This window comes from Frieseomelitta varia, unplaced genomic scaffold (genome assembly GCF_011392965.1).
Source record: "Frieseomelitta varia isolate USP_RPSP 00005682 unplaced genomic scaffold, Fvar_1.2 scaffold_987, whole genome shotgun sequence".
In the NCBI taxonomy this organism is placed as follows: Eukaryota; Metazoa; Arthropoda; class Insecta; order Hymenoptera; family Apidae; genus Frieseomelitta; species Frieseomelitta varia.
In genome coordinates this window covers 47,441-75,118 of record NW_025110797.1, presented here as the reverse complement: position 1 = coordinate 75,118, position 27,678 = coordinate 47,441, and the positions used below count along the sequence as shown (strand labels likewise).

The 27,678-nt window shown below is 38.6% G+C and overlaps 1 protein-coding gene and 1 long non-coding RNA gene across 5 annotated transcripts in view; one reads left to right on the top strand and one right to left on the bottom strand.

Annotated features, from left to right (window-relative positions):
- Positions 1–20,147, top strand: part of LOC122538367 (protein tincar) — a 29,754-nt gene extending 9,607 nt beyond the window's left edge. Inside the window, exons 6-14 of one of the 4 annotated variants that reach the window (XM_043672371.1) lie at positions 1,485–2,363; positions 2,610–2,797; positions 3,249–3,448; positions 3,811–4,313; positions 5,066–5,261; positions 6,737–6,869; positions 7,076–7,126; positions 8,175–8,393; positions 9,269–20,147. In XM_043672371.1, the coding sequence (XP_043528306.1) occupies positions 1,485–2,363; positions 2,610–2,797; positions 3,249–3,448; positions 3,811–4,313; positions 5,066–5,261; positions 6,737–6,869; positions 7,076–7,126; positions 8,175–8,393; positions 9,269–10,441 (3,542 nt within the window). In that variant the 3' untranslated portion in view covers positions 10,442–20,147. The remainder of the gene's footprint in view (positions 1–1,484; positions 2,364–2,609; positions 2,798–3,248; positions 3,449–3,810; positions 4,314–5,065; positions 5,262–6,736; positions 6,870–7,075; positions 7,127–8,174; positions 8,394–9,268) is intronic. The other 3 variants (XM_043672372.1, XM_043672373.1, XM_043672374.1) reach the window with 3 other exon arrangements.
- A 1,171-nt stretch (positions 20,148–21,318) lies between these two features.
- On the bottom strand, positions 21,319–26,352 carry LOC122538368. The gene is made up of 2 exons (XR_006308844.1): positions 24,337–26,352; positions 21,319–21,718 (listed from the first exon to the last, which is right to left on the bottom strand). It is a non-coding gene; the product is annotated as an uncharacterized LOC122538368 (long non-coding RNA).
- Between the last annotated feature and the right edge of the window lie 1,326 nt (positions 26,353–27,678).

Here is a 27,678-nt window from a genome sequence, read left to right as displayed (position 1 = left end):
TTTTCACGACTAGATTAGTGTTGCAGTGTAAGGAAATTATTCGCGAGATTTTGATCCTGATTCCGACAAGGTACTATCATTTTTTGATACTAATTCGAATTGTGTAGTTTCTTTAATCATTTAGTTAATTATCATACATTTACTATTAATATATTGACATATATGTTATTACATTAATATATTAAATACATCATTAATGAAAATGGTCATGCTACTATTATGTTTACAGCTGTTATTTAAAAGACATACTTCTTCGAACTCGATCACTTTCTTCGTCCATGATATGAAGATCACAGGAGAATTACGTAATAAATACACCTTACTCGGTTTCGCCCATAGCCTTTGTATCCTGTATATTTTCCCTATTTTTAACTTCCCCATGAATGCATAAACATCCTCCACCCTATCGTATTTCATGGCAAAGGTACTATTTCGAGAAACGTACAGTGGTGTACAGAAGGAAGTTGAAGAATATAAATGTAAGGAAATTCATCACGATTTTTAGAAAATTGAATTGTAATTGACGAAAGAAATGAATAAGTGAAAAACAGATTACTGTCGCTAGTACGATGAAAAATATACCATGTGTTCATTATTGATAATAATAATTTAACATTGGTCTGAATAATTACAGTAAATGATTAATTAAATTAATTATTAATCTAATTAAATTAAATCAATTATTGATCTAATTATAATTATATAACGTAGTAATAAATTATTTGTGAATCTGTGTTGCACAGAATCTTTAACATTTTATGTTTCTAAAACAATCGCGAAATAATATTCCCCATCAACTTAGGGGGTTTATTTTTATGTGACATTACGGGCTGACAGATAACTATAGCAATTTATATTATTATTTACAATGGTGCAGCTCACAGTAGTTCTTAAAATCATTGATTTCGAAACATAGAACATGTAATATTCTTTCCAACTGGAATTAAAATTAAATAACTCTTGAGAATGCACACAATTGCTAATTTACAACTCTTCTACACCTCTATACCATTAATTTTAAATCCACGGCTTTAGAATTTTGTGCATTTCATATTCTGTCCCGCCGAAATTAAAATAATTAAAAATTCAGAAACCAGAACCAACTAAAGTACAAGAATCATATTTCAATTTGACTATTTTCAAAATTTGAAATAAAATTTCAAGCTTGATTATTTCCAGAATTTTAGAATCAAATGAATATCAAACCTAACGGTCTAACGTCTAGTAGCTAGCTCATGGTATCCGATATTGTAAACTTCCTTCTGCTTTTAATTGCTGCGTGTCGCCCCTCTAGTTCCTCTCCTCCAATTGTCGCGACTACACAGCTGGCAGAAAATTCACGCACAGGTCGACAGCGGGCGCGTGAACTATAAACCGAGCTCAGCGATTCGGCCGCGGAGAGATTGCCAAATGGAGCGCAATGCGGATACCGGGGCTCGATTAATCCTATTTAATCGATAACCCCGTTGTTCCCTGTTTTCCAGAAACAATATGGCGCACGGACCTCGATTGGCTGGTGACTCACCGGGATCGTCTGGTCGTGTCGAGCTTCATGAACCCGAACGTGAATCTCAGCATCTTAACGGGCTTCATCACGCCCCAGCCGTACGTCACCCTGACACCGGACGAGGAGCCAGACAATATAGCCAGCGACATTGTCACCACGAGATTGGAACTGACCGACGTTATCAATAAATCCACGGAGTTCAAAACGTACAACAATACGAGCAACAAGCAAAATCTCGGTCAGTTTCAGTACACGTCGACGAGTACCAATCTACCCGCGCCCGATGCAAGAATTTCGAGCAGTGGCACTGCGTTACCGACCGAGAGGACCCTCCCGACGGCGACCACCCACGAAATCACGAACAACGCGACCAAGACACCGTCCAACGCCGATGGGAGTTGGAAAGTGACGTCGACAGCCTCGTCGGTGGCGACGCCGGCAATTGCGAGCGCGAATTTGGCAGGAACGACTGCGGAAATGGTGACAACGACGACGACGACGACAACGACGAGGGACGTGAAAGAGCAGACGAGATCGACGGAAGCAGCTAGGGCCACGGTCACAGCCGCAAGCGCTGATCGAGAAAGTACGACTTTCACGCCGACGTTGTCCTCGACGTCTGGCTCGATGAAGTACGGAAACACGGTGAGGAGGCTCGTCGCTGCGAAGTCGATCGTTCGAAATAACAATTCGAAGAGCAAGTTGAAAGCGAAGAACGTGGGGAGGTCTCCGACCACTGTCAGGCCCAGCAAGGGTGTCTCCGTTGGGAACATGACCGCGCAGAGTATGCTGTTGACGATGAACAGCTTGGCCGATTTGGATCATCCGGAGAAGTTGAACCTTGAGTTTCAAGCTGGTGAGCTTGTGTCTTCTTTCTTCTTCCTCTCTTTCTCTCTGAATCTTCGTAGTGAATTTTTGCAACTTTCATCTCTGTGTTTGTTTTACTTGATTCGTTGTAATTTAACTTTCATCCTTATATTTGTCTAACTTGATTTGTTACAATTGTGACGTTTGCGCTTGTCCAATTTAATTTTCATAATCTTATAGAGTGTCCTCTTGGGAATTTTTTATTTCATAATTGTTCTTGTTGCGTCTCTGTTAGCTGAATCATACGGACCTATTACTCTGGAGTACTTGAATTACGCTATCGCTCTCGGAGTGTATTCCGTGAGGTATCCGGCGGTGTTTTGGTCGTGCAATAAACCGCTGGCCACGATTTTCAGCTTCCAATTGATCATCAATTCCGCCCAGAGCTTGTTGGCCTATGTTGGAATGTCTGTACTTTACAAGGTAAGAAATATCTCTGTTGCATGTAATTGAAATCTAATATTATTAGTGAAATTTCACGAGTCACGAGTCACACAAGCACAGTTCACTGTTGATAAATTTTCCTGCAAGATAATATGTACACGTAAAATTGTAGAAACTTAAAAACTTAAGTTGAAAATCTAAAGTAAAATTGTGGGACGATTTCGGGATAAACTTTGGAACAATTTTTACAGTAAAAATATAGAAATGAATTTTAGAATAATATTTTAGAGTAAAATTTTTAAATGAACTGTAGGATAAATTTCACAAATCACAAATCATTTGATGACTCTACCTGTAATTATAAAATTGAAAAAGAAACCATAAAGGAGAGGACCTGCAGTTTGCAACTTGTCGATTCACTAATATTATTAATTGCCAATTTGCTGCGAGCAAATGAGACATAGGCGAGTAACGTTTGTGATATGCTCAGGTTCAGGTAATAGGACCTTTGAAGGTGCTACCGGTTCTTCGACAACACTATCGCACGATATCGACCACTAGTGGCATATCAACCATCTTCGGAGACTCGTACTTCTTGCTAAATCCACACGTCACCCTCGTCTTGTTTGCTCTTTCCTCTCTTCTGGTGCTCTGCTCCAGCATGGTGATGTATTTCTACGCTTACGGCAGGTAAGCCCTTTCTTACTCCCCTCTATTTTCTTCCATTCTCTTTTATTTCTTATCGTTCTTTCAAACGGCCGTTTAAACGATCCCTCCGTTAATGGATCTGTCTTTCATGAAACAAAATGCAACTCCAACTCCAACACCAAGGTTTCCTTAACTCTCAGTTAATAGTCAGTGTATTTTTATATATATATATGTATATATTTTCCATTTTACATTCTAATAAAATAATCCAATTAATAGAAAAATTCCACAAGTAATCTAACTATTATTCCAGAGTGTTCTTCTTCACATGTTTGCACATGTTATTCGTATAGTTTGTTTAATTAACTTCTCCTTCATTTATTTATTATTAACTTGTAACGCAGGTTCACAGCGTTTTTGAACCAAGAGCGCGAGCGTCGTATAATCCTCTCGAAGGAGAACAGAAGCGGCAACGGCTGGATATATTTCATTCACTGCACCGCGTTCTGCGTGTTCTTGGCGATCGCGATCTGCAGCGCGCCATTGCTCTACGACTACATCGTCGTCTATCGTGGCAGTCTCGATGGTGCGATATTAGCCTGCGTCGTCGCAACGGTTCTTCACCTGTTCCTCTGGTTGTTCTTGTGGATCTTTCTCACGATAAAACAACGCTGGACGTTCAAGCTACGAGTGACGATCGGCCGAGCGACGGTTCGATCGGCCAGATCGGTGAAACTCGTCACGGACGTGGATCTACTGTCGGCCAGAGACGACGACGACGGAACGAATGCACCGCTGCTGGTCGTTGGAAACGGTAGAACTTACACGATAGCTGACGCTTCGCCGAAGAAGGCCATCATGAGCGTCATACAGAAGGCGGCCATCGAAAGAAAAGCGCGCAATCAAGGTAAAATATTTTCCTTTTCTTTTTCTTTTAGAGTGGAAATCAATGAAAAGTGTGTTTTCGCTTTTTTTTAAATCTTCTTTGTGCAAGGATATATAATAATGGTATTTAATATTACGATATCGGTGATAATAATGGCAATATATTATTTTAATATATTTAATACATTTAAAATATATATAATTATTTATTATAACATATTATATTATTATATTATTTTATATATATATATAATATAATATAATATATTATAAATAAATAATTATATTATTAATTATATTAATAATATATTATATATAAATAATTATATTATTTTAATATATTTAAAATATATATTTAATATATTTTAATATAATATATTGCCATTTATATATTTGTAATATTTTATTTGACATTTTTAATATAACAATGTTTTTTCACATGTTGTACGAACAGAACAGAATAGAGAAAAATTCGCTAGCTGGTTCACGATATTGATTTCCAACCTTGACCCTCCGTAACACACATTTTTAATTTTAAAATTCTTCACCACTCTCATTTATCGCGCCAGCGTGTCGTTACGAGAATTCCAGTCGAATTATACACGACACTTATTAGCATTCAAATTGGACTAAATAAACTAATCAGTCTTGCGGTTACGGAGGGTTGAAAAATAAGCCTCGCATTTTCCTCAGGTTCCATATATATCGAATTATGTAATTTTCCGATGAAATGAAAAAACTTGCACAAGTGTCTCAACTCTTCTGCAACTACAGGGAACGCTGACTCGGTGAACGGTGACTCAGCGGCCGACGACGAGCAGATCTATTGGCTAAGACCGAAATTACGGCCGTCGCCGACGAGATCGCCGAGCGATGCGAACAGTGCACCAACGAGCGAGAAGGGCTGGCTGAACAAGAAGCTGAAGCCCAAGGTCACCTTCAACGACCTGCCTAGTACGTCAGGCTCGCGGTAACTACCCTCCTCCCTCCTCTTGGTGTCTTTCTGTATGTAAACGTTGTGTCTCCGTGCTTTTCGTACGATATCTCTCTCTCTCTCTCTTTCTCTCTTCTCCTCTCTGTCAATTTTCTCGTAGATTTTTCGTCCCGATCCGATGATCGTGCCGTCCACGTGTCTTTTGTCGTGTACAACCCTGCCACCCCTCCTCGCTTTCGCTACTGTGTATTTATTTTTACAATATTATTGTCGCTCTCTCGCGATATACTCATGCGAGTAATTCTCCCTATCGATCGATCCTCCCATCACCTTGAATCTTTTTTCCCCCGCTAACCTCGTGCCCGTGTTCGTGTGTGTCTGGTTGCTTACGTACACGCTGCGTCTTGTCGATGCCATTGAATTGCGTGTGCTTGTCGAAAAAGAGACCGCGGGCAGGCGGTCGTTAACTCTTCGAGAGCATCGTTTCACCATCTTTCGCAGTGCTTCGATCTTGCTTAACCCTTTGAGTGCATCAAACTGTGGCCAAAAGTGTAGAAGTTCGATCAAGTTCAAGACGAACTGTGAAGACGCGTTCAACGTCTTCGAATATCTTTGGATTGATTCTTTTGTATTTTAACCAGTTGCGCTTGGCAGACTGACTGCGGACCATAACGAGTGACCGAACCGTATACAATAATTCGTCGCTTTCTTCTTGATCGTACCTCGTCGGTAGAAATGATTGAGAAGTAATAAATTTATTTATTGTTTCGCTTTAAATGTACTTAGAACCGAGAAAATATTACAATTTTGGAGCAAAAAGTTCTCGACGTGCGTGGCACGTCATTCCAGCGCAACAGGTTAAACATATTATTCGAGATTATTTGCACGATATATTTTAGTATAAATTAAACGCTCAAAGGATTAAACGATATTGATCGTGTGATGTTGTACGCAACGTAGATTGCGGATCGTCGTGCGAATCCGCGAGTTCGTATAAATTCGGAGTATTACTTTATTTAAAAAATAAAACCTAAAGTGTGGAGGATTGCTCTACACGTCGAATGTTAAACGAAAGCACTGTGCTTTGGATACTTCGTACCATCTTTTGCACTTGAAATCCGCATTCTACTCGTCTCGTTCCATTGTATTTCAAAGTATACATATTATATTACCCTGACCAAAATTTGCTTGCTCGCCAGAGGAAAGTCAAACTGCAAAGAGTTAACGATGCAAACGATCACGTACTATAAGCACGTGTGTATATATATATTTACGGATCTCTTTCAATTTCACGACCAACATAACACAATCATGAAGAAATACCATATCTTCCTTTCCTTTCCCATCATTCTCTCCCAGTCATTGACTCTGGTTCCCAAACCTCACAGAAAACCTCCCATCATTCTCTCCCAGTCATTGACTCTGGTTCCCAAACCTCAATAAATAAATAAACATCATCCATAGGGACTCGTTCTAACGTGCCGCCGATGCGTTTACGTTTGAATTTGCAGTAATAAAGGAAAAGTCAGACGAGGCACCGGCGACGGGGGCCCTGAGGATGACGGAGATTACGCCACGCTACGAGAACTACCGCTGATCACGTCTCTCGATCCTGCGGACGACTCAACGTCCGAAGAGAACAAGGTATCCGATCGTTTCATAATGCTTTTCGATTCTAATCGCTTTGTATTAAATTTCATTTACGAACATTTCACGAACGCTTTGTACATTAAATTTCGTTAGCCTGGAGACATTTTGCTCGAGTACCTCTCGTCGTGTCGTTCATTTATCCCCAACCCCCTTTTTTTTTAATTTTTAATTTCTTTTTTTTTTTTTTTTTGCTTTGACAGTGGGAGAGGTGGCTGATATCTCGTAGAGACGTTATACCTAAATTTGGAAACGTAAGGCGTACACGAATGTTTTTTTTTTTTTTTTTGTGTGTGAATGCTTTGAAGTTTTGCACTAACAAAATTGATCGAAATTCGCGTGTGGTTTGTTACAGTTTGGTTGCGTTCGCATTAACAAACTTCAGTTGCATGTTAGTCTGTCGTTAACTATAATACAATGTCGTTAACTAACAGGCAAACGATCGAAATGGCGAAAGTATTTGTACCCCGAGACATGCCCCGATATTTCGAGTTCGATTTGATCGGTAGTGCACGATTTCGATTTTACGCTTATCCCCTCATCCTCCGAACTCTCTTCTATCACTCTCGACTTTTGTACATAAACGTGTACGAAGAAAGGTTCGGACAATATGTTTGCTACGGCCATAACACTGTCTAAGGGCAGTATAAATTTTTAAAAACACTTGGCATCGATAATTTAAACTATTGTACGAATCGTACCCCCTGTTGGTCATGTTCAATGCGATTTTTCTCTCTCTCTCTCTCGTTCCTTCTTTCCCCTTCTTTCTTCTAATCGTCCATTCTTTCTTTTTCTTTTTCGCTTCGATTCGTATATTAGATTGTTGCACATGAAACGTCCAATTTCGCAAGCCAGACTGAAAAACTACTGGTAAATAACATTTACTAAACGTAGATTCGAAGCTTGATGTTTGGACTCAACGTCCAGAATTACAGACAGATTTGTTACTACAAATTGCTACTGCATTTTTTTGCAAACTTTTTGAAACCTCGATTCAACAGAGTAAAAGTTGCCCGCAAATAAACTACATCAGCTATAAACGTGTATATAAATTCGAATTAAAGGAAACATAGCACAATGACCAACAAAAAATTTTAATTACAACAATTACACAACATCACATCGCCACAGTTATTCACGACGCATTTCCACCAAGCTTGCACGAAGAATTCGGCCGTATCATCCGCAACAATCTAACAAATTTCCAATAAATTCCAAACACTTCTAGCCTTACTTTCTAATTGGCAGTCAATCGCTTGGCAATTAATCGTCTTTTCTTTTCTTTGACAAACGTTCCAACAGCTGCTCGAGTGCGTGAACGACGACCAAGTGACATACTACGCGAGCGCAAATCGCGATCTGCAACCTTCGGAGGGCGACCCCTCGCCCCTATTGACTCCAGACCCCTTGCCCGATCCCACTTCGGAATCACTTCCACTGCCACCTCCGACTCCGACTCCGACTCCAACTTGTGCACCGACTACCGAAGTTATCACGGCGTTACTAACCACTAACACCCAGGTACTAACAACAAAACTCTTGTGTCGTTTCACCGTGTTACCAATGACTAGACGAGCGGGCAAACTTCTCCGTGAAAATCTAATCCACCGGGGATTTTCGCGAAAATTGAATTCTCATCCGGCGTTGGAGAAATCGATACGAGTCGCTAGATACAGTATACTGATCGGAAGTTTGGAACCACCATGCGTTTTAGAGAATAGTACGATTTATGAAAGAAAGGGGCATTGTAATATTAGGGTATGCGTGTGAAGTATACAGATAAGTATCAATAGTGTTTTCCTAGAGTATTTCAACAAGTATTGTGCTGTATAGGTGAAAGAAATATGAAGAAATTAATATATATTATGAAATGTAAACGTGATAAGTATAGTGTGTCCAAACTTTTGGCTGGTATTGTACACGGAACGCTCAGATATATTTGACTGATCGACATAAATTGAAATGTAGAAACATATACATACGTGGTGTGATAATATTTAGAATATTAGAACGATAGAATAAAAATTTCTTTTAATTTACACTCCCTTCCTGTAATAAATAAATTCGTTTCTTAAAGACGTTATATAAAATAAAATTTATATACATGAAGTTGATCAGTTTGACTTTAGAGAGACTCATGTCCAGCTGAACAGAGTAGCGTCTTGACACAATGAAGAATAAAGAGAGTTCGTAGGTTTGCTCGCTCTGTCTAAATCGACATCGTCAAAACGAACCTGCTGCTTTTCTTTCTAACAAGCTGCCAAATACCAAATGAAACAACAATATAACGAACAAACGACTAAGTAAATAAAGAACGATGTGATAGACCTGCCTAACCTAAACCGGAGAGATCCTACCCTTTAAATTGAAGGAAAGTGGTCGCACGTTGGTTTCAGGCGAACGGAGGTCAAACTCCACGATGCCTGCGCCGAGGAGATTCGGGGATGCCGCACGAAGAACTAACGCCTCGTTCAGACTCCTCCAACTCGCCGCCGTTGGACGCTGTAGTTGGCGGCAGCAGCGGGGCAGGATCGGTAACGGGTCACAGCAACGCGAGCAGTCATAGCGAGACGTCGTCGAGCGGCGTGCACAGTAACGCGAGCAACGCGAGCAACAGCAGTTGTCAACGACGTGCGACCAGCGTCGACGACGTGAGCGGCAACTGCGACCAACGAGACAGCGAGGAACCAATGCGCGACCAATGGCGAAGCTGTTCCCTGCAACGAGGCGTTCAACCACCTTCCGCGACAGCGGCCTTCTCGCCGCCGAACAGTCGCCCTGGCACCAGTCAATCATTCTCCTCGCCTCAATACGCCAACCACGTACCTCTGTTCGCCAACATCAACGCAAACGCGCCGACAAACGTAAACGCAACGACGAACGCAAACGCCGGCGCGAACAACAGCGTTAATGGCAGCAACGATGTCACTACTGTCACGGGACAAGGCTGTCCAGCTGTCATCCTGGAGAATCCGAACGAGGCGACCGTGGTGATCCGGCGGAAACTGTCGAGGACGAAGCTCACGGAACCTCTGAATCCCAACGAGGAACCGTTCGGTCGTTCGACGAACATGAGGATGACGTCGTTCACGGAGAGCAACGACATCCGCGTTCACGCGTCCTCGGCCACTCTGCCGCATTACCCGACCCAGCCGGTCGTCACTTATCCGCACTGCTCCACCATGCCTCTGCCTCACGCGTCTCACAGCATGGCTGGCTCGCACATGGGCGGTTCCAGCGGTAGCTGCGGATCGGTGCCGAGGCATGCTTTCGTTCCTCCTCAAGTGCACTCGACTGTACCGGCGCACACCACCCTGCCGTCTCATCACAACGGCGTGAGACTCCTTCACGGCATCGCACCGGCGCCCAACAACCCGTTCGTCAAGAGGTTCCCACCTGTTCAACTTCACACGCAACCGTGGGCGCTGCCCGGTCACCACACCTTTCCACAAGCGTCGCAGGTCAACGGGAAACTGACCACCACCGCGCAGATCAGGCAGAGCGATCGGGATTCTGCTAACTTCTCCATGGCAAGTAGCGGTGACTCCGACACGTGTCTGCCGCATTAGAACGAATGCCACAATCCCCAGAGTGATCCAGAGTGATTGCAGCCTCTTCGATCTCGCTCTCCGCGCCGAGCAAAACCGCGTCTTGGTAAACACACACGCCGGTCGTCGCGACGCCGTGCGGACTCTTCGTGGATCACTGAGATCCTCGTCTCTCGAGGCGTGCTCTTTTGGAAGAGAATTGGTCGTTCGGGACCGTGTTCTCGTTGGTCGAGGCTCGCGGAGGAGGATCATCATGGATTTTTCGCACCGACGTCGGGATAATGGCGTTACATATCATACAGTTGGTTACTCGGAGCATGCGACACGTACGGTTATATCGCAGTAGAGCTTCCCTTACACCTGAACCTTGTGCATTGTGAGAACAGAGTGTCTGTTGGTAAGGAAAACATAATATTGTTACCAACAGACGTTTTCTATTCGAACGTTATTCTTCTGCAACGAAAATTTTGATTACTTCGAGCGCTATGTACTTATATCTGAGATCTCGAAACGATTAGAAATGATTTTAAAATAAAAATCAATTGTAGTTGATTAATTAAAAATTTAATAGCTAAACAAGTGCGAAACAAACCACATTCGACGTAAGAACGAAGCATTAAGCAAACGAAATAAAATTGTTACGATATCATGAAAGATTAACGTATTCAAAAAAATAAGCTCTGCTATAAGGGAGGCTTCACTGCGCATTATTTTCGATACTGTATGTTATCGTCGAGATAATACTCTGTCCCGTTCTTCCATATCAATTATCTTTCCGTATGCATATACCAATAAGAAATCATACCTGTGGACAAAGAATTTACGGTCTGCCCGTTTTCCAGCCGGTAAATCGGCTCGTTCGAATTTACACAGACGTATTCGCAACACAGACATATCTTGCGAGAGCTACTCACTGATAATCACTCATTGATGATAATAATAATAACGTGTGAAATTAGAGCGTATGCTGACCGAAGTCAAGAAACTGTAGAAATCACGAACATCGCGAGGTAAATCCTACTTACTTTTTCACGCAGCTTCGCGTGATCGACTGAGTCTCGATGGAGATTTATCGCGAAGGTATATTTCAAGTAACCTAGGATCCCCGCTTGCGCCGCTTGAATTAGAGAAACAGATCCACAAACGAAGCAACGATCAACCTCGGAAGGTTCGCACGAATTTAGTTTGTTCAACGAAAATTACGAGAACGCAAAGCTTGCAAAATTTTAATTAAAAAAAAAAAAGCTACCATCGTCGAAACCATATTTGAAAGAAGAAAAAAAAAAAGACACGATACAAAAGTATGATCTCACGCGACCGATAATGATAACGAGACACGCGTCGATTAACGCGACCAGTGTGAGGACTTTTAAACGCGTACGACTACTGCCATTATGATAAATATAATCGGAAAGGATCTCTGAATCTTCGTTACGTGAATATGCGAATTGATTTCATTCGACTGCCATGTTACTTCGTCCTGTTCAACGCTTGCGCTACGGCAATTCTCTTCTATTCTTCGCGATTTTGAAATATCGCGGGACCGATCGATAGGGGAACGATCTCGCGAGAAGAGAGACACGTCCGATTTCCCGTGTTAATGTGAAACTTATTATCGAGACGACGACGAGTGAACGACGTAATGCAGATAGTTGGACGAATTCGAATTTCGAGACATTGAACGATGGCTTATTGTAGATTAGGCCAACCCTTTCACAGTGTGTCTGCGAATATCAAAGATGGAGGAATGTTTTTGCATTCAACGAATTTCAAATGCTCGCGCGAGAGTTTGAACGCCAAACTTATAAAAAGGATCGTAGAAAGAAACTCTGTTATGCGCTGTTATTTATTTTTCTCGTGTAAGAATTCGAACGTTCGTTATTTATATGTAAAAAAAATTCACAACGAAGATTCTTAAAAAACTTAGCAACGATAAGTTTAAGTTGCAGGTGCTAAGAGTTCAAATATTTATAATTCAAGAGGAAGTTGGCAGATTAAATTTGCGAAAAGGATCCTGAAAAATTTGCCGAGAGTAAGATAATTTTGCCAAAGTCGGAAATATTGTAAATCGAGAGATAATTATTTCTGCTATCACTGTCAAAGGGTTGAAGAGAAATCGCGCGCGATTGTAATTAATTCAAGCATTCTATCGTTGATCCAACAACTCACGGAGAGACATCGACGATATTTCTGTATCTCTTATAATATCGACTAACTAAAATTACCAAGTACCAAGTATCTCACAACATTTCGATGAAAACCACCGACGCTTTTTTCGGAACAGCATAGAGAACGATCGAGATAATAATAGCGTAATGTAACGTATATTACTCAGTGCTTTTACCTATTACCATAAACGACAAATAACTATGATACTCAGAAACTTACATACAAGGTACACGTACAGTGGTGAGCATGACAGAACCATTGGCCACAGATCTCGTATAAATTCATCTCCATTACCGTTAATATATTAAGAGAACGAAAGTCTACAAATATCAAACGTCCAATTATACATGTTCAAGCATCATGACTTATTGCACTTTTATAATTTACATTTTAATAAAACTTTACAGTTTGATATCCAACGAGGAGTATGTAATAAATTCAGGATCCAATCATAATTCTTCTAAATATATACCTATCGATGTATTTGATGTTTCAATATGTTATATAATAAGCTCTGACAAGCGAACTGATCTCGGATTATCTGTACGATACTCTAAACGCTCGAAAGGTCAACGAACGTCCGTAAATCTTATGCTTTTTGCTTTAAGAATCTCCACGGATGAGAAATACTTGAAAAAAAAAATTCTGTATATTTATTGTCGGTTTTGGCTTGATATTAACAGCAATGAACAACTATTTGCACGAAATCTACGAGTTATTGGTTCAGTCGTGCTCCTCGCTGTAAGTCCAATACGTTTTAAGCGAAGTCTTTTGGAGATTGTTGTTGACGCAAATTCGGCAAAACGAACGGTATTTTTCGATTTAGCATCGATCTTTACAACCGAACGCACGGATAGTGATAAAACTAGTGGCAAAAACGAGAGGTGTGGTACTAAGAGCGTGCCTTGCTTGTCGACGAAGCATACGTATTGTAGGATGCGCAAGCTTTCTTCGTTCTTTCCACTTGTTCCATTAGAGAGCAGTTTCCTTTTGGAAAGTAAACGCGCAGCGTAGTGAAACAAGTTCCGTGAAATTAGCTTTCTGCCCTCCTTCTAAAATGATACGCTCTAGAAGAAAGATTGTTATTTTGAAGTACATTTTCCGGTCGATTTTTTGAACGATTTCGAGTTGAAACAAGTGTCAGAAGATGTGTGTAGAATTTCTCGTAAATGTTCGAACCGATGAAAACTTCACTTTTATTATTTGCTCGATGCAAAAGTGTCCGCGTTAATTTATTTCGAATGAAACGTAATCGAGTTCGATGAAATTGATTAATTATTGTAACAAAGTTTGTCATGGTAAAATTTTGTTAAACTTTATTACGATATACAGTTTGCTGTAAGAGTCGTAAGTTTGGTATTATATAATTTCATTTCGTATTTCACATTTGTTGGCAATTAAATTCTAAAATTATTACAAGTAACGTAACGTTAAATTATTATTACTTGTCAATTAAAGGTTAAATCAGTGAACGTTTTAAATTACAGCTCTTTATCGTTCGAATAATTACGAGCAATGGCATTACGTCTATCTTTCGTGAAGAGTACCTACGAACATCGAATCAACCAAATATATGTATATTTTATATCTGTCTGAATTGTAACGTGTGTCTACGTTTCACGCACATATCGAAAATCGAAAATCTTCTAATCCATAAGAATTTCGAACGAGCCTCTCAGAAGCCAGTCAAGAAATAAATTACCTACTCTTATAACTTCATTTTTCATAATAAAAGAGAGAGGAAGGACTTTTATAACAAAAATATTTGGGAATAAGTATCGTCGTATTAACCAATAGATTTCATTTACTTATTTTTTATATTATTCTACGTTTGAACATTAGAACCATCGATTGCTAAAATATAAAGTTTGTATTAAAGAAATGAAAGTAAAAAAAAAAAAAAAAAAAACAGAAGAAGGTTTATAATGCAATAAAAAATATAATATTGACAAAAAAAATAGTCGTTCAATTGTAAATTTGTAAAAATTATGAAAGTAACTGAAATCACGAGAATTTAGAACCGAGAGGTCATATCACCACCTTTGCAAATTTCAAAATTTACGGCATCGAGGCTTTTATATATTTTCCTCAATTTGCACAAAGTCGATACAGCTTCTGAAGGGCTCGAATACTCTTTGAGAACATTTCGCCCGACAACACACGTCATATCACGACTGTACTTTCACCACCATACTTGACTTCACAACCATACTTGTTGCACCACTCTCGACTCGTTATCGTAGCACAAACCAATCTGTCTACTCTCATTCTGAACCACAAACACAGCCGATCGCTTTCGTAAAACCTTCTCTTTCGTGAATCGAGACGAAAGACGATTCTGATAGGCGACAACGTTTTTTATCATATCGCGAACGTTTGATGGATCACGATAATGGAGCGTACGTTATAAACATAATTGAATAATTTTTCTATTACGGATACAAAATGAAAAGAAAAAACGAAGATCAACGGAGGAGAAAATACCACCTACTCATAGATATTTTCTTACTCTTTCCACACGAACGTGTTACGACTTCCGTACGTAGGGAGTAGAAACGGGAATCTAACGTGTAGTCGCCGAGTAGAAGAAACCAGTAGTAGTCAGCCAGATATACCAGCCGATGAGATTGCTCGGATTGTGCGTGCACGTGATTGCGAGATTCAACACTTGCGTGTATATTGTTGATCAAAAGGATACAGTGAAGTTACCGATTAAATTGATTCGGATACGTTAAACGTGTATGTATTAACTGACTGATCGCATCGACATAGAGAAAACATTTTAAACTGGATCTATTTGCACATTGATTGTAACTAATTAAATGAATTTGGACGACTGATTCGTTGAATTGTCACGGTGGAAGTACCTTAAATTTCTGAACTTCCTTGCATAATTAATAATTAATTATAACCGACGTATAACTAAATGGATTTGGGCACACCAATCGATTGATTGAACATTTTAAATTTCCTCAAATTTACCAGCTAACGTGGTATTGATAATAATTATTTTTGATCATGTAAAACATCGCTCGTAATAATTATGTTGTTAATAATATTATTAATTTAACAAATGACGAGACAGTGACGATCCTAATTGATTTTATTTATTCGCAAACGCAATTAGCAAAAGAGAAACTACTTCTAAATTGACATCGAATGCTTCTGTCGAAATCATTTCTAAATTCTCTCCCTTCATTTCGATCAAAATGATTGAAAACTTCGCTGTATACTTGTTACCAAGACTGGCAACGATCCGCGTGCAAGCGTGCATGTCTATTCGAGGCTCGAAATCCTTGGTTGTCTGGTCGGACGTTAGGCAGAAAATTCCTCTAATTTTTATACCTCGATAGGATCGAATAGACGAAACCGTTTTTTGCGAGTAAATGAGAAAGATATCAATCTATTCTTCTAGGATCAACGAAACGTCGAAATGATTGCAGTCAAAGCTTTATGGTATCGTACGGAACATTTAACAAAAACGATCCAACACGATCCAACGCGGTAATCTTCTTTTTCGAAATGCAAACGCAAAGTGGAGAGGAATCTCGACGACGATCGATTTAAGAAAAAAAGAAAAAAGAAAAGACGATAAAGCTTTTACTGTATTTGTATATTTTTTCAAGCGAATTTCAATGCGCATGGGTTACACGCATTCTCTTGAACGCCAGTTATCGACTTTTATACGAAACCATGCTTTCGTCTTGGTTCGTTCGAAGCGTCAACAAAAAAAAAAAAAAAAAAAAAAAAAAAAGGGGCGTCAACAACGCGATTTATGATAGAATCTAGTTAGATCGTTGCAGATGAAATGACCGAGAATTCTTCTGATCAAATTTAACACATTTCTTGGAATGTGATAATTCAAAATTTTTAGCTATCGTAAAACGAAGCTATAATTATTACAATTGTTGATTTCTTTCTCGATCTAGTTTCTTGAGTATTGTTTTAAAATAGCTTTCAGGAAATCAAATTAATATTACGATCAGTATTGGAATAAAATTTAAAGTTTTCCAAAGAGTGCTCGAATTTAATATTGATTATTTTAATACGTGATTCAAATTGATCACTGATTGTCATGGATAATTTTTAAACATTGTCATCATGAAATCTCTCGGACATTTCACACGGCAACAACCTAATCTAAAAGAGGAAGAGAGAACACGACGATAGAGATCGAGATTGAAGCGAGCGAGCGTGTTTTCAATCGTCGATTACACCGGTGAATCTTTTCGCAAAAAGAAAAAGGAAAACGCAAAAAGAAAAAAAAATAACGCTTTGTTGCACCGATCGTACATATCACGGTGAAAGGACCACGCGTTGGTGACGACGAGAACGTCCAGAATCATTCGACGCGCAATTCATTTTATGGATCACTGTATTTTAGTATCGATACCGATCGATACTGTATTGAATATCATCTAAAGATCTCTAACGATGCTTTCATGTACATTTTAAGACAACATATTTTAACTCGTTAAGAACCAACATTGAGGTAAACATATTCCATTTGCAATTTTTCTTTTTTCTTTTTTTTTCATTCAACTTAACACCGAGGCGAACGAAAGGGAATTTCAAAGATCTCTGTTCAATATTTTTTCACCTAGATTCTACGTTTCGTAAAATTTGAAGCGACAAAGTTGTGATAAATGATGGTCCTCAATGGGGTTCTTATTTTAATACGTACCGATATTGAATGTTTTAACGTCAAACTGATCGGTATCGATCGACGAGAAGAAGGAAATTTCTCAAAATTAGTGTATCTCTCTTCACAACTTTATCTTTAATATCAAACTGATCCATTCTTATGGAAACGATCGGGCTCACGATTGCATCGTTCGTATCGTTTGCCAATCAACATATTCATCTGCAATAAAAAAAAAAGAAAGAAACCACGTACCAAGCTAACAACGATGACAACTCGCGTTCCGTTTCATTGATCTCTAGAATCGATCACGAGTATTCACGGATACCGTCGTATATGTGTCGTTTCCATCGTTGTTACGAGAGCAAACGCAGTCGAACGTACTTTCGGGGGAATGGTACGAGAATTCCGATTTCACACGGAGAGTGAGACGCTGCTGTTTGCAGAAATATTTTTTTACCGTTTAGCGTCAGTTCACCGCCACCTTGTCTGTTCGTTTTAGATTCCGGCTAGACCTCTCGAGCGCGGAAAAGGAATCGATTCCGCGTGACCACGTGCTACTTACACCACTGGCTGAAAAGTCTCAGGGCATTTTTCTATTTCGAAATATTTCAATTGGATAACGTGCATTTCGTTGAGTTACGTCCGTATCGAGTATAAAATTCGATTTTAACTTGAAGATACAATTCAAATTTCACTGCGAGTAATTTCTTCAAAGTAGATTCCATATCATTCGAACATAGATTGTAGATTCTCGATAACGATTATTTTGCCTCGGTATTCCAGATTTGCGAAAGAATAATCAATTTTAGAGCTTGGAAAGACTTGTCACTATTCTGTTCATAAACTTTTAAGATAAATTACGAAAAAATCACTTGGACGGAACGACAAATATTGATCTCAAATTTTCATGAATCATTTCGAGCCACTTTTTCCAAATTTAAGTTCGTACGAAGAACACTTCGATTACAGATTCGATATATCGTGATATATTGTGATATAACATTCGGATTCGCAGTAAATTATTTACACCGATATTTTTTCGTACGAATTGTTATCTCGTATTTCCAACTTTTGAACAGACGTTCAATGTAGTGAAAATATTGCTCGTCCTGAGATTTTTGAGCAGTGGTGTACATCCGAAAGAACGCTAAATAATAAAGAAAACAAAAAAAAAAAAAAAAAGAACATAAACGTAGTTTCGGGGCTATTTCAGAGCTTTCTCGCGAGAAATTGTATCTCAAGCGCGCGTAACAGCATAGAGTGCAGAAGCAGGGAGAAAGTAAACGAGAAGGGAAGAGAAAGAGAGAGAAAGTGATAGGAAACTAGAGACAGGGGAAGAAAAAGGTTGCATGCTCGTTCGCCCTCGAACAAAAATCCCTTTCGGAGCTGTAAATAATTTAAGGACCGAATCAAATTTCGCGGGTGAGAACGAGAGAAAGGAGCGAGAATGAATGACGGAGGGGAAGGATCAATGCGAACGAGAAAGAGAAATAGGGGGAAGAGAAGAAAACTTTAAAAAACGGATATGTACGAATAATTGTATAAAGACTGATTAGAGTTATCTTGGTATTTATTCTAATTCACAGTTAAACGCTATCGCTTTGCGCGCTCTCGAATACTCACGGAGCACGATACCAAAGGTATTCCCTGGCTCTCAAATTCCCATTTTTCTCTTCTTCTTTGACGTCTGATCGGCGGTCGCTCGATCGCGTTTCCCGTTTCGGCTCGTTCTTCCATTTGGCATTTCGCAATTGCGATTCAGTATCAACTCACGAAACACTGCTCGCTCAAATTTCGGTAGATCAAGTATTGTAACTCTTGCACGATGAGACGGTGGTTCTGTTTTAGAAACACTTTCGGGACTCTCAACGAGGGAGGAGAATAAATTTAGCGAGAACAAGAAATGGGAAAATTGTCGTATTATTTTTTTTTTAAAAGAATTCAGAAGACGCGAAATTTTCAGATTCAATTTCAATCAGGATATGGAGTGATAGAGGATGATAGAGTTCTTTTAAATTTCAAGACGTTGAAATTTACGATCTCCAAGTTATTTGAAATCGCGTTACGTTTCCCAAGTTGAGAAGAATCCTTGTTCTGCCTTTTAATTGTATATCTTCGATAGTTTCTCTTAGGATATTCGAAACGATTAAAGTAAAAGACAACTGTAGCAAGTTTGAGCGAGCACTGCTGAAGAACCCCAGCAACACAATTAACTTCTCAAACTGGTTCAATATACACGCATACGTTTTATTTCACATTTCTTTACATCGCATCACGCATTTCGTTAATTACAAAACGAACGATTCGAAATCCATCATTCTGACGATTTTGATAGTTACAGTTATAATTGAGGGAACGATTCAATTGAACTCATTCAAATTAATTATCGTTTCAATGATTGGTTTGTTGTTCGTGTATAAATGTCATCTTGAGAGGTTAATTGTTCGGTAGAGTGATTGTACAGTTCTTGGGTTTCATCCTTTTTCGAGTGATATTTCTTTCAATGAAATATTAATAATGATACGACGGCCTACGAAACACTCTCATCGCGTAGACTGGAGAACGCGAAATGCGAAATGGAAAAATGAGGAGGAAGAACAGAAATAATAGGGAACAAAAATCAACGATCGACAGTTATCGTATATATATATATATATATATTTATATATATGTGTGTGTTCGATGATTTTTGTTTTGCGTCGTTATGTAAGCGTTTTGAGGAAAGATCGATCGAAACGCGTGCGAACGGAGCAAAGAGAAAAAGAAAAATGGTACGCGCGATTATAACAGCGACACTATTATCATCACATCGTATCAATATTATTCGATGCATCGTATAAGCAAGTAAACTAGATGTAAACTTTGTATATTCATTTACCAAGAGAATAAAGATAAATTATTCGACGTACACACGTAAGGCCAAGCTACTTCATTCCCAAAAAAAAATTGATCCCTCCGATAAATTTTTTATTTGTCGATAATATCACCGAAATCAATTCAAATTTTCGTTATCCGTCTCGAAAGAAACAAATCGATTGATTTTTGTAGATTTATTTGCTGCCAGAGAACGACATGAATAATCATAAATTCCAAAGGGAGTTTTCTTAAAAATTGTAACATTCAATACAATTGTCCTTTTTTTTTATTTTTTAATTTTACTATTATTGCTAGGTTGTACGCTTTATATTATCTGTACGTATATATATATATTTTTTTATATTATTGTTGTAAAAGGATTATATCCGTTGAATAAATTCAAATTCAAATTAAATTTAACCTTCTGTAAGCTAAAACTTCCGTAGCCTAACTACACCTAATTTCTTTACCATTCTAGGCTCTCGAAAAAATCCGGAAAAATTCGAAAATACTTAACCCTTTACTAATTATAAGTTGTACAAACAACTTGTAAATTAAACGTCTAAAAAACGAAGTTTCATCAGTCTACACGGGATTAAATCGATACAGCTTCTGAGCGGTTCGTATGACTTTGAATACATATTATTCTCGAATCGAACTACAATTAACATATTAATTGGTTGGAATATCCTGTAATAAACAAGTGAATATTTCCTATATTTCCCTCTTCGTCCCATCCTCCTACTCTATATATATTCATGCGCATGCATGTATACAAACAGCGTATATGCATATCTATATATCTATCTATCTATATATATATATATATCGGTCTATATATATATATATATATACACACATATATATATATATATATATATATAGACCGATAATTCATTTATCTCTTCTACTTACGCATCGCAGTTTGTTCGTTTATTAAATAACCCATTCGTTCGTCCACTAAATTCATTCGTTTACCCATTTATTTATTTAATATTCCGTACTTTGTATTGATTCCTTTACGACATTGGTAAAACGGTAGATTTTTACATAACGCCGTAATAATATAATAAGCTATGACTAGACGTATTTATTGACGGTTTAGGACTGTCTTGGAAATGCTTTCTAACAACACGAGAAAAAAAAACTATTATGTAACAGAGGGAGCTCCGATTCTGAGTCCGGCCACGAATTCGCGATTAATGAATTAACCCTCGTCGAAGGTGCGCATCGCGTCTTCGTCCTCTCACGCGTGTCGACACATCATCTCGACATTTATTTTCGTTTTTCGTTGTCTGGGAGCGCGCCGCTCATACTTTCAATTCAATATTCAATAGACAAAGTCAAATTCTCGATCACGCTGACGGTCGAGGACACTTTTTCGCTCGAAAACGCGTACGCGTCTATCGTTCGTTGATCGTTCGCTTAACTTCGAAATATTACATCTACGGCTTACAAATTATTATACGACTCTGCGTTTCTACGTTAATCGCGTTATCACGTTCCTGTTACGTACATATAGTATAAAATGCTACGGCGGTTTCTATGAGTCTTGATTGCTACCCGTTTACGTAAGGTAAATCACTACGTGTCGTCGTTTCTCGATGTTACGATGAAACGACACCGCGCTCTCTGTGTGCCCCGTTTTCGGCTCGCCTCTTTCACTTTCTAACGTTATTACTCCTACCTATTCGTTAGTATACGAAATCGTTGCCGCGCGAAGGAAACGCGCGTCAAACTTGCATTATACGCCGTTGTACAGTGAACGAGCGCACGTTCGTTTGTCGTTTTCTTGAACTTGATCGCAGACTGAACGTTTACTTGGATGTTCCCTCTTGTCGATGGCAGGTACACGGACGTATTGACTCGACGAAGACCAGAAATATACACGCGCAGAAGAAAGATTACACATCTCCGATATCAAGCTGAACGCATAGTACAACATGTACTCGTATATATAGTACGTGCCAAATATAGAGAGTTTGTATATAATATATTTGTTTGTGTATATGTATATATATCTTCATATACGTATATATGTATATATATATGCACGTTAGGTATGTATGCGTATGCATATTACGTCACGATATAAAATCTACAGTTTCACAACAGTTAACAACGAATCATTGACGGGTCGATATCGATATCGATGAACAATGAGAGTCGTTCCGTCTCGTTCTAGTTAACCTCTTGCGCTGGAATGACGTGCCACGTGCACGTTGAGAACCATTTGTCCCAGATTGCAACATTTTCTCAGTTTCAAGTGTATTCAAATAATAACCCAGGCAAAACAAATGATAAGACTATTACTTCTTAATCATTTCTATCCAGTGACTATGATACCGACGAGCGCAAAAGAAACAGAAAGCGACGAATTGTTGTATACGGTTCGGTCACTCGTTATGGTCCGCGAACCAATTGCCAGCGCAAGGGTGTTGATCGAGACGTTCGAAATCGGACAGATACCTTCGAATCGGGATTTTTTTTCGATTGGTCCGCTGTTCGAAAATTGGTGAACGACTGGTAGGGGCAAAGGACGGGTACGTATCCGATTTTTCAAACGCACGTAAAACGTCTAATTAGTAAGTCGTATGTCGACTATATATTGACTTGAACGTATCAGCTACGCCTATTAAGGGCACCGGAGAATTGATCGATGTTGTACGCTAAAAGTGTCTAACGATACGCTAGTGTCTACGATATAATAACGCTACTAATTGATCTTTCATTGACTAGAGAGAGCTGCACCAATTTTCGAACGTCGTTCGTTGCACGAATATCGCGCGAATATCCACGGAGGATTATGTGAAAACGGAAGAAAAATAAAATTCTACAAGAGGTGTGAGGGGGGGGGGGGGCGAAGGTTTCCCTCTCGAAGACTTAACCTAGAAAAAGGCCGAACGACTTTTTACGCTTCTCACCTTGGTAATCAGCTATTATTCAGCTAGACGGTTTTCCCTTTTCAATTCTCGGCGCACGAATCACGTTAGATCTCGGCAGTCCGAGTTGATCTTCAATCCTTCGTCGAAACGACACGAGCGTGACACTTTCAAACGAAACGCCGGTGCGTACTGTTTCGCGCGCCAAACATGGCGGCGCCGCGTCAAAGCTAAGCCACGATTCGTCACGTCTTTCGACTTTCGACTTTCGACTTTCGACTTTCGACCGATTTGAACGCGTTTCCAACGCGTGTTCGCGTGCGTTAAAACGCGTCGATTTCTCTGCATCCTGATCGATCGATCGAACGATTTCGAACGAACGGTTGCATTACGTTGAAATTACACGCACCCGCACATGTGTGTATATATATATATATATTCTACATATAGAAGTGTAATTTGAATCCAATTCGATCGATCGATCGATCAAGCGGCGTAAGTATAATATATATATCTCACGATGTATCGCTAGTGGTAAATATCAATGTGTATCCGCCTGAAGCGCTAACAATGTAACAAATAATGGTAGTGAACAAACACGTAGAACGTTCGATAATTATATAAATCTAAGCTTTCGCATGTATCGTATGTATATATATATATATATCGCTACAGCTATATATATATGTATAATACGTAATTGTACGATACACGCGTGTGCGCGCGTATATACGCATACGTACGCAATGGAGCATGCATGTACACACAGACATGCGCGTTAAGTTTACGCTAAAACGCCTGCGCGATCTTTGCGATCTATCGACGGACCGCGATATATCAATTCAAACGCAATTGCATTAGTTGTAATGCAGCGAGTTTCCTTCCCTTTTAGGACACGCGCACGCACACCAGCACACAGTACAACGTATGACGTACGAAAAAGAAGAAACGAGAAAAAAAAGAAACGCTAACCTATGTAATATAGACAGACGAATAAATACTCAGCTATTTGGCGGATCACTGTTTGCCTGTCGTTTTGGAATTCACCGGCGGTCCGCTCTTCGCTCAGCGACTACGCAGAATATTATCGTGATGTTGTAACAGATTGGAAACTTTGGTCGATCGCCTTTGCAAAATGGCCACGCAACAGACGGATCGACACGTTTCGGGGGAAACGGAAGAATACCGAACACGCTATCCATTTTACACGCTGATCTCAACGATCGCGCAGAGTAACGTTGTAGATACTTTCATCGGATAAGGCTGCATTAATTATTGTCTCTTTTGTTATCGTGTCTCGTACTCGTTGAAAGTGTATCCTTCTGTCTCTTTCACCTTCTTTCGTCGACTACGATTTTACTTACTCTCTCTCTCTCTCTCTCTCTCTCTCTTGCTCTCTTCAAACCAATTCTTTGCTTTCATTTTTTATCTTTTACGTAGCCTCGATTCACGCACACGCGAATCATACATAATTCGTTCGAGAACAAACTTTCTTCTAGTTGCAACCGACAATTTTTTTAACCCATTAAGAACCAACTTCATTTGCTACTCTTTTAAATCAGATTATATTATCAAATTCTACTTCTTTAATATTCGAACTGTACAAAAGAAAGTCCAAAGTCTTTGTCATTATGTCCTCCGCTTGGTTCCTTTAATTTTACGAAATTCAAACAAAATTGAGATGTTTGTAACATTATGATATAAATTACTGCTTGCTCCTTAATGGATTAATGAAAATACGCTTAACTCGCTTCTCCCTCACCTACGATCCATTTCGTCCGACAAACGTTTAATTTCGCTTAGAGATAACAACGACTTTTACCGTTTCGTATTTTATCAGGACGTTGAAAGGTGAAAGAAAAGAGATAATAGTGCGAGAAAGGAATGCGCGTAAGAAACAACGTATTTAACTTGTCGAATAAATTTCTCGGTAAAAAAGTTCTCGGTAAAAAGGCCGGTAGATAGCGAAGACGAATGGTGCGGATAGCCAGGCGAGGAAAACAACGGTGGATTGTAAATTTCGATTCGGACACGGCTAGTTAAGTCGACGTTTATACGATTCTCTCTCGTATTATTTATGATTTTCGTCTGGAAGGAAACGAGGCTTTCGCGTCCCGTCGTGTCGCGTCTGAGCTATTATATGCTAATTCTACTCGTCTGATCAATAAAGCGCTTCGTACTAGTTCCTCCAAATATTGCAGACTCAATAGAGAGATCTTCTTTCGTAAGAGACGGATTGAATTTAATTTAAAACGTACTTTCATGACTTTCGTGAAACGCGTTAGGCCACAGGTAAACGATCGTTCAAAAGAAAAGAGAAAAATCGAAATAGAAATCGTCATATCCAAACTCTCGTTATCCGAATAATCTCATGTCCGAACATTCCGTTATTCGAACAAAATGTTTATTAACCAGCTTTGCTTGCACTGAATTAATTTACGTTGTTTTTCGCAATTGCAAAATATGATACAAGATTTTACTAAAAAGATTTAATTCCAATGATAAATCATTTATGATTTTTTCACAAAGTGAAACAAATGAAAATGATGAGAGCTTGAAGCATAAACAGAGTTATTTCATTAGATTCGATATAACAGAAATTCATATATTACGAAAAGAGTATTTTAATTTCCAACTGTATTAAAGTAACATGTCATAATTTAATGACAAGGGTGAAAAAACTCGATTAAACGAACACTTTTGTCTTTCTGTTTGAATACAGAAGACTCTACTGTGTGTTATGTTATTCTTTCTTAACATCTTTCGTATCTCGATACGCTAATTCGCTGTTCACCGACGCGTTAATCAGAAAAATCTTTCAAAAAACGTTGCGTTGCTGTAAAATTAATTTCCCCGATTTCAAATAGGACCGTTTGAAAAAGATCGACATACACATGTACATACAGAAAATGTATATGTGCGTGATCAGAATCAAGGGAGCAATCACTTCGACTAAAAAATAATTATCCACGTATATATATGCTATGCTACGTATCGAGGAAGAAAAACGACAGATACGAATCGACAAATGAATCTGACGAACGCACGGACGGACGAATGATCATACACGAAAAAATTGACTCGATATCGATGTCGAGCAATATTTAAAACGCGGCCATTTTCACGTAAAGAGGAAGCAGAAGTGTAGCAACTTTCAATTGGAAAGTACGACGGTATTACTAGTAGAATAGGAAGAGTCAAATAACAGAGTAACATTGAACAGAGAGCAATATTGAAAGAGCAAAGACTGAATAGAAAAGACAAATACTTAACCCTCCGTTGAGAAGCATATTATCGTACATGAGTTGTTAATTATTTATCTTTTTTTTTAGTGTCCTAAACTTTCAGAAAATGTACAAAAATATTGCATTATTTAATTAAACCCTTGCTATTATATACTTTACAATGAGCTCGTACGAATAAAAAAGATGAAACAAAAAACATTCTGTACATTATATTTCTACAAATAATTTTTCAAATAGTTTAAATTCTATAAATTTTATCTTCTGCTGGAATTACTTGTGATTTGTTATTTCGATAAATCAACTCAAACGAAAGATTATTTACAAATGATTTACTTGACTGATTGAATCCAAGATGAAGTCATTTTTCAAATAAGAATAATAAATTAGTGAGAAATGATTCGTTATCTCAATAGTTTTTACATTTATTTCAAATGAAGTTTTCCCAACTTTGAAGAGTTGTCGAATTGAAATTTCACTCAGATTAGACACGGAGGGTTAAGTAACGAAAACGATTGTCTCGAGTCTTCAGTCTGTGGCATCTGGCGCGTCTATTCATTCGAAAGAAAGCACGACGACTTGATTCGATTGATCAATCGTCTCATTATTATTTTCTAAATCGTGTAATATTTAACAACGTTATCGTTTTTTTTTTTTTCTTTTTTTTTGCTAATACTGATAAATATATTGTCCATTTAAACAATTTCGAACACGTACAAATTCCGCGAACACGATTTTCCGATGCCCTTTTACGACGCTTCTTTCCATTCTGTTTTCTTTTTTTTTTTTCATTTTTATAGAAAGAAGGCTCGATCGATACTACACAAACAACGAGTGGAAGCGAAATATTATATTCGTAGCGAAACATCTACTGTTAAATTGATCGATGTTTCGTTGGAAGGAAAATTTACGCAACGTGAGAAAGTAGGAGTCGAATTTGGCTCGAGAAGTGAGAACACGGATCATGTTCGACGCAGTGCTTCTTAATCTTTTCCAACGAACAAAATAATCCTCGAACAATCGACGAAAAAGCGAAATTATTGAAAAAAATAATAATAATACAAATTTAGATTTAAATGAAAAGAAATGTTAATAAAAAGTAAAGACCCGCTATACTCAAACAGATAAATAATAAATAATAATTCTAATTTCTTTCCAAAATTATTTGAAGAGAATCCGTAGCAAAACAAAAGATTAAGAAAACGCTGATCGAACTGGAGTCTTGTTATCTTTTTTTCTCATTCCTCTGCCAATCTTCCTCACTTTTTCTTGAAAGTTAGATTTAGATGTGGAAATTAGAATAGGGCTATAAGCTAAGGTAAGAGAAGAAGGAAGAAAAAGAAGAAGAAACAAGACGAAGAATGGAAGAAAAAACGGAAAAAATTATAAAAGAGTCTTCGGACAATCTTTTATCGTGCTTTGAAGCACAATGCAATGAGATCGAGTTCAACGAGAACATTCAGT